General features: G+C 38.2%; 1 protein-coding gene across 3 annotated transcripts in view; it reads left to right on the forward strand.

The window, feature by feature from the left end:
* RASGEF1A (RasGEF domain family member 1A) overlaps positions 1 to 12,844 on the forward strand; it is a 149,605-nt gene that overhangs the window by 91,348 nt on the left and 45,413 nt on the right. Inside the window, exon 2 of one of the 3 annotated variants that reach the window (XM_041405012.1) lies at positions 5,387 to 5,501. The exons of 1 other annotated variant lie outside the window; for it this stretch is intronic. In XM_041405012.1, coding sequence (XP_041260946.1) covers positions 5,460 to 5,501 — 42 coding nt within the window. In that variant the 5' untranslated portion in view covers positions 5,387 to 5,459. Of the gene's footprint in view, positions 1 to 5,386; positions 5,502 to 7,014; positions 7,138 to 12,844 lie in introns of those variants that run through there. One more of the 3 variants, XM_041405013.1, reaches the window with a different exon arrangement.

A 12,844-nucleotide genomic window follows, 5' to 3' on the forward strand; every position in this document is an offset into this window, starting at 1 on the left:
TTAATGCAAATACCAAGTGATTCACCAAATGACAATTTTTTTTAGAAGAAATTAATGTTCCTTTGTGATGTGATCACATATATTTGTGTTAAAAAGGATGATTAAAAGTGGATAAAGGGCACAGGAATGGAGATAGGCCAAGGAAAATTCAGCTTAAAACTTGCAAACGTTGAGCCCATGCCAAGTAATCTGCTTAACCAAGGAAAACTCCAGTAAATAGCCTGCTTGTGAAAAGTGTACAGAAGTTGTATAGTCACAAATTCTCCTTCTGACTTGCAAATTGAAACACTTTTCAACAAAAAACAACAACAACAAAAAAAGGAGCAGACAGTGCAAGTAATTTTAGTTTGTTATTGAGCATCGCCAAGAGTTCTGCATAATGAAACAGCAAGGCATCGGATAGCCCTGCCAAATAGTTGCCAATTTTCAGTTTCTAATACTGAAGTAAAAGTGCTCATGGTTGGAAGTGATTGGTCATTGATAGAGATGATTAAGAAATAGAGAAATATATTTTCCATCTTCCACTTCCATGCTTCATAAAAATAAGAAGAAACAAAGCCAGTACAGCCATGTATCAAACAAGGAACAGGGGTGATAAAATACATCTCACAAAGGAATCTGCAGCAGAACCAACAAATGGACTTGGTCCCAGATTGTGCCTTCAGACACTCCCAAGGTTAATAGATTTTAATCAGATTCATGGTAATGTAATATAGCTAAACTGTCGAGAGTTCACATTTGCCATACTGTTCCATAATTATTATGGGTAGCAAAACATTGCATTTCTTTGTAAAGGACCAACATTGTGCTGTGATCTGTTACACCTGAAGAGCAGGGGATTGTAGTCTTTGCAGCCCTGCCAACATGAGCAAAAATCAGGCGACCAAAACCTTTACTGCCACCCTGCAAGGTTTCCACAAATGGCCATGCTTGGCTCTTGCCTGATGAGTCCTGGCAGAGATAGGATCACACAGGTTGTTAAGGTCTGCATCTTTCTTTTACATGTAGTACTTCTGAGAAGCATTAAAAAGCATAATGTAAAAGAGACATTTAATACCATCTAGATCAGTATGACAAGAACAACAAATTGCAGAAAAAGTAATGGAAATCACTCAATCCACAGTGCCTGCTTAACAACAAAAGAAAAGAGGTCACAGGGAAACCACTTTGGAAGAAAACATTTTATTTCTCTCTGTGCCTCTCCATGCTTCTAAAACATTGAGTACATCATAGCACAGGTGCCACAGGGAAGAACAAGTGTTTGAAGTCTAAGAGCAGCTTTTTGCATGAAACAAGCTATAGATAAAGCCTGAGGTTAAAACACAACATCCCAGGGTCGCTTTCCAAAGCACCATCCAAAAAAGCACCATCCATCTTTACATGCATACAAATCAACCATGAAAGTGAGTTTTGCCCAGTATGTTTTGTCCATTTGTAAAGGGTCTAAATGCTGCAATTAGCTCTACAACCCACTCTGTGGTGTGAAGCCCTGGGCTAACGCTCTGCACCTCTTCCATAATTCAGCGAGTGCCTCTGACAGCATCGACCTGCAGCACACACGGCAGGACTCAGAGCACACAGCCAGGGGCACCTGCAGCACAGGGAAGATGTGCTCTTACACACTTGTGAGCAATTACCAATGTTCACTTCCTCTGCTAGACACTAACATATGGTCATGGTACCAGGGAGAGCCAAAGGGAAATTTATTTCCACTTTAAAGGAAAAAAAATAAGATTTTATCAGTTGTAATCTACAGGTTTTCCTGACACATTTCCACATTTGTCATATTTTCAAAATCTGGCTTCCATTCTAATGTCACTGTCAGAAAAAAAAAAAAAAAAAGCTTTTTTTTTTTTTCAAATTGGTAGGATTATTTCAAGCAGTTTCTCTTTCTCACCAGCACTCTCTTAAACAAGTTGCATTGAGCAATCAAAGATAATCTTCAGAAAGCCACAAATCAGACACCATGAAATTATATTCTGGGTTTTTTTCTAGAGTGCTTCCTCTTTCCTATTTAAAATAAAACTGAAAGGGAACACAGTTTTATCCATCCAAGAACTATTTCCTCAAAATTTTCACTACTTGCTAAATGATTTTAAATAAAAAAATTTAAAACTCCCATGTATTCAAAAACCACAACAATTCTTTTTCACTTTTGTTTTAGCTATTCCAAGGGTATATTAAAAAAAAAGTTTCAGCATGAAATAATGCTTAATTCCCACAACCCTTGCAAATCCCATTCTAGAGTAATAGTATTAATAACCACCTCTCCAAGGCCAGATTACTGCCTATCTTGTATCAGACTATGCCACTTGGTACTTTCTTGTGACAAGCACCAGCTCCCTTTCAGTAAAATATAATTAAAATCCTGTAAGAGTTCCCTGTTCTAGGTTAGAATCAATGGCACTGACAAATGATAGTAACAAACAAATACCAAGAGGAGACACCAAGATAACTCTTAGCATTATAATGAAGTGCAAGTCAAAATATAGCCACTATTCAGGTACACCAAAAAAACTTAAAAATCCATATTCATGTGTTGCAGCAGCCTTGCCAAATCCTCGAGATAATGCACAGCAAAATCAAACTGCAGTAGTAACATTCAGAAATTGACTCTGTTGCTAAACATTTGAAGCCAACCTTCATATACCAAAAACTGAGGCAAAACAAGTGACTCCTTCCAAAGTCAATGACTTCCAATGGCAAAAGAAGCCCATGTGTGTGTTCACAAAATTAGAAGTATGAATCACAATCTAACCCATCTTTTGTTCAACAGCACTCTTACAGCTTTCTAGGGAAGTGTACTGCTTCTAATTGGAAGCCTGCAGCATAGAAGAGTTTTTATAATAGGAAAAACAAAACCACTTGAGCTCACCAATAAACAGCTCTCAAATAGTGAAAAAATAAATCTGGGGCATCATTAGTATTATCATAATATCTCAACAATGAATATGCAGAAAAGACCTAAGTGATATATCCCCTAATACCAAGTTTTGCAAAAATGTCCTCAAATTCTGTGGTTTCTATGGGATTTTATTAGCTTCCTTCCCTTCCCCTCCACATCATTGTATACAAGTAACTGGGTGAATGATGAAAAGACCCCATGAGAACTTTATTACTCCCACAGTAGTTTCCCACTTTGCCAAAATTAAACATACCATTATGTTTTTACACTTGCTGTAGGTTCCACTACGCAACATTCCGGGAGGGGTGGGGGTTTCCACTCTGCAGACATTCTGCAGTATCAGTGCTAGCAGGAAGCTGCTCTCTTTACAAAAAAGGGGAAGCTGCCTGTCTGCCGTGTTCTCAAGCCACAGCCTACTTTAACCCTATATGGGTACATCCACCTCCCCCAAAGTCAAGCGTGATATCGCAAGAAGCTGAAAAAGGAAAGAGAGCAAGCATTGATTGCATCCATACCTGTGCCTCACACAACTGGAAGCCCATCCTGCTAGGGCTGGAAGGCAAGACAAACTTGGCCTTAGAATGCTTTTGGCATTTAAAGCACATTTAAAGCGCATGTAATATTTTACTGGAAAAAAGCCATTTTGACATAGAAGCTACATAAATGTAGTGGTCCCCTGGTAACCATGTTTACTAAAAGCCAAAACTAATCACAGCTGTCTGCTCCTGCTGCTTTAGGTTCTGATGGCATCTGCAGCAGAGCTTGGAAGGCCTCCCAGAAGGTTTCCTAATATTTACAGAGGAGCCACGTTCATCCTTATAACTGTTGGAGAGGCTCTCCTGAATGGAACACATGTAGGGTTTAAAAAGAGCCACAAACAAACACAAAACCAGAAAAACCACAACATTTTCACTTCAGTTCCAGTAGGAAGAGGAGTGGCATTTCTTCAATTATATTATTAACGTGTAAAAATCTTGCATCATGTGAAAGTAACAGAAAAATGTACATCCAACTCAAAAAAGCATTTTTGATATTTCTTGGTTACTTCCTATCTTTCCTTCTGTTTTGACGATGAAAATCCAAGAAATAAGATTTTGCTTTGAAAATTTTTATTTTGAATTTAAATTATCTCAGAATTTAATTAAGGATACAGGGACCCTACCTAAAAGTTATTAAAAAGTAGGTTTAAACTAAGAGTTTGATCAAGTATTAATTGAAAACAAAATTCATTGGTAACATTGAAACACTCTGGATAGTTCAGGCTTGAAGGTACAAGTATGTGATGATTAGTCCTTAATTCCTTATGGCCATAAAGCCATAATGCACATCTACCCTACTTGGTGTAAATACTTATACATTCAGCAATATACTATGCTTATGGGCAAGTAAGTGTCATTTTTTTAGTCTAATTTTCAAGGGAAATTAGTTTTCTGTACTTATTCTGCTTGTCTGTCAACATTCCTCTATATTTAATTCCATCAAGTAATTCAGATTTGTAAAAGGTAGAGGTCTCAGTGCTAAATAAATATCTGCTCAGAGAACAGCTCAGGTTAGTGCCGTGGCTGAAGTCAAAGAGCTTCAGCTGTAACAGCCCCATGTGGCTGGTGCCAGTCAGGATGCTCACAACTCTGGTTTAATTTCATATTCAGAAAAAAAGAAAACAAAAGCCTTGAAAAAACAAACTGCACCCAAATCAGCAGTATTAATCACAACAAGAAGTCCAGCTTAGCAATGCAGCAACAGTGAATTTCCTGTAGAAAGAAAAGGAAAAAAAAATGCAGGTCCTACTAAAAATCTACAAGATGGTTTTCAAGTTGCTCAGTGGTGAATAATCTCTGTGTTTACAATAATAACAGTGTGTCTTTGAACAGCTCAAACCTGGATTCTCTTCAATCTATTCTAGCTTAGGTGTCAACAGAATAGCTGCCAGTTCCTCCATATTCTTTATTTTTATGTCACATTTAAACATATAGAGTTAAGGATGTATCCATCATCCTGATGAGATATGATTGTGCTGTCATTTTTCTTTATGCTGTGATAGTACTTTTCAAGAGGGAAAAAAAGACTTCATCTTCTTCTATGATCACAACTGCGCGAAGGAATGAAATTCTCAATTCCAAGTTTTTTGTGAAACAGTTTAATGACTAGTCAATTTAGCAACATAAATCTTAGTATTTTGCTAGAAATAACTTCTTAATGACTATTAAAAAATTTTGTCACTATTAAAAGAATGTGACTGTTAAAAATTTGCTGGGGTGGTTTAACTCTTCAAACTCTTCCTATTGCCTTTCTCTTGGCATCTAGTATTTAAAATTCTGCCTTTTCTCCTTCTTTGTATACCATAATTTGTCCTATTTCCTTCTTATGATACTCCCCTCTCTGAAAATATGTATGTCAAATTTTATTCTGATGCTACAATGCATTTTCAGTGCAAATTAGTGGTGTGTTCTAATAGTAATCCATTGCACCCCTCATTTTAAGGGGAAGGAGGCAAGACACATGACAAAAATCATAGAGTGAAATAGCTGGAAGTCCACCCACTGGGAAAGGCTGGATGGCAGAACCACTGTGCAAAGCTGCTGTAAAGAAATGCAAAGTAAGTATTATTTTACTTTATACCAGTCTTACATAATTTTTTTTTTTTAATTTGAAAGCACCAGTATAGGATGATTTATAGTTAGAGATTTATATTGTTAAGAAATCGCATTGGGCAGTCTTAGACTTGGATAAAATTTAGTTGGAATTAGTCTTGGAAGTATCTGAAGCAAAACCGTACACTAGGAAATGCAGGCAAGCTCACTGCAATAACAGTTCATTGTAAAATCCCATATTGTTGATAACTGCTGTCAAAACACACTCCCCTGTCCTCCCATCCTTCCTTTCTGTGGCTTCAGACAAATCTCTGATTATGGGACTCCTTCTGTGCCCCTCAGTCATCCACTTCTCAGATCTCATCTAAACATATACCTTACCTGGTAAAGTCAAACCATTCTTATCCATCACTAATGTCCATTGCAGAAAGCTCATCCTCTGCAAGCCTAAATTAATTATACTCTACTAACCTCTTCCAAAAGTATCCTACTAGTATATAATCACATCCCTCTCTGCTTACCTTCCCATTCTAAACTGTTCCTTCATATTTCCTGTAAAGAAATGTCAGTTCCATTTCCATAAAGTTATGTCATTGTCATGCCATCACTTCTGCCTTCTTCCTCATTCTTTACCAACTGTTCTGTTTCCCCAGTTTACTTATTTCTACATCCTTATTAAAATTTCTATACCTTTACACGAAACAAAACCCACCTCACCACTAACCCAAAGTCTTCAGTAATTGAAAAACTAAATTACCTACACAGAATATTTCTTTCACTATTTACTGATTTGCCTCTGTTTGGAAGATTTTACACTGTAGGCATATATAGAATAGAGAGAATCTCTCATTTCTTATTATTACTGATTCAGATCTCCAAACAGAATACATCTACAATTCTTCCTGTATTATTTAAGTGAGCTTATGAAGAATTTCTAGTATGCATTGGACATTACTATGCAAAAATCAAGTACAAAGAATGGTCAAACAAAAATTTATTAAAAAAAAAAGTCATCAAGTTTAATTCCAGAGTGTTAGTTCCCAGCTGTCAAACTTCCATTAGAATACATTGTAAACAGTTTCTAGGAAGCTTTGTAGGAATTTTATATTAGAAAGAAAACCAAAACAAAACTGCTAAAAACCCCTAACCAACAGAAACACCCAGAAAACAACAAAGTCATACTACATCAAAACAAGATTTTTTTTAGCAATTTTAGCAGCAATGATATAAGAAATCAGCCAGTTAGGAATGCCCAGAATGTGCTTCCTTTCCTTCACAACCTCTGCACCTTGCTCTTAACCAGCATGCCAATTCCTATAACCCCAAAGGTAGAGGGAACCGCGGAGCAGCCTTGCTCTCACTGGGGCTCAAGGACAGCAGGGATGGAAGTTCCCGGGCAGTGCCCAGCACATGACACCCACGTAACGGAGGGCTGAGACTCAGAATTTCCTTTCGTGCAGCACCTTCCGCTGCACTTTCGTTTTCTGCGGCTATAATGGTAGCGGGGAGCAGGGAGCCCGCACTCCCCGCACGCCTTGCCCGAGCGCGGCCGCAGCAGCGGCGCGGCGGCTCCGGGCTCCCGCGGCGGCACCGAGCGGGACAGGCTCCGCGCTGGGAGGGGACATGCTCCTGCAGGGCCAGGTAAGTCTGCCCAGCGCTAGGGGCTCCCCTGTCCGCTCCGCGTCCTGCTGGAGCCACGCACAGCTCCAGGAAAGCTACGGTGACAGTAACTGTGCTGGCCATGGCAGGGCTCAGCCACCCACATGCGCGCGGCCGTGCGTGACTAAGTCATTGAATGTTATGCTAAAATTGTGTTGCAGGTTATAAATTCACTGACATTCTGTGCATTAGGTCATGATTAGATCACTTGTAATGAATTGATGCCACCCAGACGGAAGGTTGTTCTCAACACCATTTATGTAATGGTGGTGTTGAGAAATGGAAAAAGATGTTAATGGTTCATGTTACTGTGGTACATAAACTTTTTTGTTCTCTGGAGGGGAGTAAGGGAAGAGGCAGAAACATAGATTTGAATGAATATTCACCAGGTGAGACGGTTTCAGTATTGTCTAGGCAGGTTTAAAGTGATGCAGGACACTTGCAGGGATGTTTGAAATTGTCTTTCGGAGTCAACCCATCCCAAACTCAAGCAATGCTTTCCAGAACATCAGTAATCAAGTTTCACATTTACAGCAAAGATGTATGCTTTTTCCCCAAAGATTTCTCTCAGTCCCTGTTTTTCCAAGTTAAGCAGCAATACTGAAATTTCAAGAGTAACAGGACATTTGCATTGCAACATGGACCTTCTGTTACCTTGTGCAACAGAATAAAAAATATTTTCTCTAAGATAAAAAAATAGGTTTTATTTTCAAAAAATTGCAAAGGGATGTTTTCATTTTAACTTCTTCTACATAAAGAATACTCTCATGGTACTTTACAGAGAAGTAAAGGTTTCTGCTGCAACAAATAAGATTCAGTTCTGGGCTAAGTTTCTCTGGTGCACTTAAGCTTTAAGTGGATTGGTAGGGACCTGATGCACATAAGTCGTGCAATCCCTTGAGAAACGATTTTCAAATTAACTAATAAGATATTGCACTGCATACAGCTTATTAGAAAGAAACACTGAGCAGCAACAGCACACAGCTACTGTGCCTGGGATTTAAAAGCTGGATTTAGCTGTCATGTCCATAATTCTTAGTGCATTGGTTATGTAAAGGAGTAGGTGAGAGGAGGGTTTAGTTTCATATTAAGGAAAGTAAAAAGGCTCTACAGAATGTAATTGCAGGATTAGTAAAAAGTATAAAGCAGCTTTGCTCCACTATTTACATATCAAGGCAATTTATAGAAATCCCAATATAGAAAACTTTAATAATTAATAATGAGATTGAGAAAAAACTTGGTCTTACATTAAAGGATAAAATGTGTTTTCATATTAAAAAATTATATGTGTAGAGAAGAATTTGGTAAATTTTCACAGGAAACTTTAAAGGTTAGTTCCTCAATGAGGTGAAATAATATCCAAGAACTTTTATCCAACACTGATAGTTAGTTTAGTAATATCTCTGCAGCTTTCCAGATATGCAAGACATCTACATGTCACAGGAGTTCTATGCATGAGAACATTTTGACAGTAATTGCCATTCATCTTGAGGGGGAAAGTTAAAGAGACAAAAGCAAGTAAATGCCTTAAGAATAACTTTTTAGAAAGAGCATCACAGTATGGGGCCAACACTTAAAAACAGAGAACCTATAAAGACAACAGCTGAGGTAAATAGTTGAACCCAGCTGGGCAGAGAAAGAGGAACCATAAGAATTAAGGGTGGAAACTTGTCAGTTTTGGTAATAGGTACAAGCCTGATCACAGAAAATGAAGTTATCATAAAAACAATTTTTAGCAAAGCTGCTGTTCCAAAACTAGAAGGACACTAAAATTTGAGACTGTGCACCAGAATGCATCAGTGAACTCTACCAAGGTAGCACCACACTAAGGGTAAGGAAGTGCTAAGGGAGGAAATCCCAGGAAAAAAGTAATCATTGACTTTATCCTCATGCAAAAGTCACATACTCTGGGACAAATGATCTTATTGTATGTGACTGCAAAAAGGGGCAATTAAAATAAAATTTAAAAACATTACAAAGAACTGGAGTGAAAGGGCTTTGCTTGGACTACACATAAATACAGTGACTACTGCTTTCTAATTTGTGAAACCAGGTTCAGAACATTCCCATTGAAACACAACAAGTTACTGTTTTTTAACGCAGATTACACATTAGAAGAACTGAAAATACAATAAACGCCTGAATGGTTCACTTAAAAGTGAAGGTGATTAAAATAGCTATTTAATGCTTTAACTTGTAAGGACCTCTAGTTTCAACCTTTAGCTGCAATTGTCATGGACTCAGATTACCCTTTGTCACGCAGCCATCCTTGCACCAGCCCTTGCACAACTTCTGTCCTGTCCTGAGGAGACACAGATCAGCCTTGCTGTCACATCCCATTAGGAGCAAAGCTGATAAAACCTCCTGGGATTCCAAGGTGACATCGTTTCTTTCATTACGTTTGTCACAATATTGATTAGATTAGGTCTGAAGCCCATCTTTGGCCTGCTACTGACCCTTCACATCTCCTGGGAAATTCTGCAGAGTAGGAGACAAAATTGAAAACCACTGGAACAATAGAGATGTTCAAGATGGTTATAGCTCATGGGACTCACCCAGATGTGACAAGTACTGATTTCTACTAACTATGCATCTTAATACATTAATCCCAAACTTGACAGCTACATATTACATTATCTCCTTCACAGTAGTCAGCCTTCAGGAGCTTAATGGCATAAGAATAACCCACCAAATATTTTAATTTCTTTCACTGGAGTAAATAACAACATGGTCAAAGTGCTGCCTAGCTAATTTTCCCTATCAAAATTTTAAAGAGTAAATAAAGAGCAGGTTAGCTTGCTGTCTGTGCAGCAAACCTTGTATCAATTGCCACATTTAGTTTAGATGTTTCACTCATGCAGGACAGCTGAAGATTCAGTTCAGAGAACAGCACAGCTGAGCCATATGGCATCCATGTAATTGTAGCAGTTAATAACTAAAAGACCCCTACACCTGTTCTTATGTTTTCAACAGGCTTTACTTACTGGCATTAAATGCTTCTAACATAATAAATGCTCTCTGTTGACATAGGCTGTGTATGTGACAGATTTGATAGTTCTGAAGGAAAAAAGGACTACTCTGAGCTGCCAAATATATGTTTAGATTTAAACAGAATGAAAGTTGGAGATTATTTTTTTTTTAAACCTTTTTTCAGTGCCAGGTCAGTTTTTCCCCTTTCATATGTGGGCTGCTTTACAAATACCATCAGTAGGCACAGCTGAACTACACGGAGCCTGAGCAATAAGCTCAGTAAATGTCACTCCTTTTACCTACACCTTTTCCTCCCACATATAACACCCACTCCCTCTGACAGCACCAAACCGATGGTTTGAATTTGCCTTTCTTCTAAGTGTTCCCTCCTTCTCCTTATCTTCACACAGCTTTGCAAAACAGGACAACTCAGCAATTAGTATCCCATAAGAAAAACAAACATTCCTATTGGCAGTGGGGAAGCTGGATCACATCTGTCTCCCTCGGTAACACCTCTGGCTACACTGTGGTAGCCTGGAAACCTCAGGGTCTCACAAAACAAGAGCTTCCAAATTTGATTGTTGTATGCTTTGAAGGATAAAGCAAAATGAAGCAAAACAAGAAATGTCTATTTCATTCCAGCTGAGCATGCCAGGACACTGCATCTAGATGCTTGTTTTATTTCCATGGGAGCAGGAAAAACATATCAAGAGGGGGGAAAAAAAAAGACATCTAAGACTTTCTTCTATATAAAATGTTATCGCTTAAACATACATATGAAAATACATATTCCAGGTTGCTGCTTTGATCCTTTTCACAACTCCTAAGATTCCTTTAAGTCCTAGAAATCCTCTCACCCTGTTCTTAAACTAGTCATTCTTTTTTCACTCAGAAAAAAAAAGGAGCAGAGTTTCTCTTAATATAATTACAGGTATTTTTATAATAGAAATTTTTTGTATATTACTGAAAGATTTGACAAGAAATTAACATTCAATTGAAAAAGACTTTAAAATTAAGAATGCACAGAGAAAGAATAATACTTGATTATGGATTAATTTGAAATGAACTTGCTTTAAATATACTCCGGGATATTTAAATTTAATGAGATTCATCTATCTATACCCATAAATATTACTCCAAGCCCCAATATAGCTTCATGTTCTGCAAATTCTTACCTGTAGGTTATTACTGTGCAGACTTCAATTAAGATGTAATAACAGCTTTTACATCAAAAAAACTACGGTTTACACCTTGAGGATGTAAAAAAAGCAATATTCTGAAGATTTTCCACAAATAGCGGATCAATTTTTTATGCTTTAAGGGCTGAAAATTGTGAGAGAAAGTCTCAGCCAGAACTAGAAGGTTTTTTCTTTGGAAGGGTACAGTTCATTGCCCAAATAAAAATGTTCAGAAGATCACTTCCTGCATTACCAAACAATATCCTCTAATTATGTTACACTTATGCCCTTGCTTAATCCATTAAACAAGTAGTACAACAGCTCTGTACACATTCTAAAATAATGAAACCTTGAGCATTAAGCAAAAGGAAAAAGTAACCATTCCTCAACACCATAAAATGGAATTAAAATAAAAATAAGTTAAACAGATATTTTTGTTGCACACACATTTTTGTTTACAAAACCCCACAGCCATTTATTTTTGCCCACAATATATATGACACAAACCTAAGAGGACATTTGCATTGAAACCTTTCATTCATATTAACATGGGAAGAACCTTTCCTTCCTCAAAGTAATATGCAGTACACATGTGAGGGGAAACAACTTTTCAGAGGTTTTCAATAGCTTTAGTGTCAAATAGATCTTGTCCCACTTCTGTGTTCCTACTTCTTCACCCTCTTTTCTGCATTCCCTCCTTACATGCACTACTTTCCCAGCTCCTCCACCCCTCCTGCTGCTGTCCCAGCAGGTACCTGTGCCCTGCCTTGATCCCTTCTCCATGCTAATCCAATATGTGGCCCAGCTGCCTTTGGCAGCAGTAATTACATTCCTCTCTTATCAATTGCTGGCCTCTTCATTAGTGCTGATGGCTTTGATTACCAGGAAGAGGATTTTATTTCCATTGCCCACTTCCCTTCACTCCCCATCATCTTCTGGTCTGACCACATGATACACTGCAGTCCTGCACACAAGCCTAAGCCAATCTCCAGCTCTGCTGCCTGGTACTTTGCAACCCAGAAAGAAGAAACCTTAGCTGAAGGCTGAGAGTTCTTGCTCTGTGTACATCACAGGCTGACAGAAATGGACTTGACACTGCTGGTTTTGTTTGATGGTTTCTAATGTGCCTTCCAGTAGAGGAACAGAAAGCCAAGACATCCTAACACTGGCTCTCAGCTGTATGAGCTTGATACTGTGCAAACTTCAGAAGGAAGAGGGTGAAGATACAAAATTTTTGTCAGTCATTTGGACTGTGCACAGCTGGATTGTGTCAGGGTGCTTTCCTCTCCCTGGTGATTGTTTTATCCAGAGTCTGAGGTATAAATGTGTCTCCTACCCATACTGCCTCTCACCTGCAGAGAAAGAGCTCCCAAGCCAAGTGTGAAAAGTATTACAGAGTATGTCAAAAGAAGTGTACAGGAACTCACTTTGAAACTGCTGACATTTTGGAGGATGAAAGAAGCTTCAAATCTCCAGGGCTCCAGCCTTACAGGCACTGAGAAAAAATAAATCCCTTAAAAAGAAAAGAAACAGACGGAGAG

The sequence above is a fragment of the Onychostruthus taczanowskii genome, unplaced genomic scaffold, assembly GCF_017590055.1.
Source record: "Onychostruthus taczanowskii isolate IOZ18803 unplaced genomic scaffold, ASM1759005v1 scaffold22, whole genome shotgun sequence".
NCBI lineage: Eukaryota > Metazoa > Chordata > Aves > Passeriformes > Passeridae > Onychostruthus > Onychostruthus taczanowskii.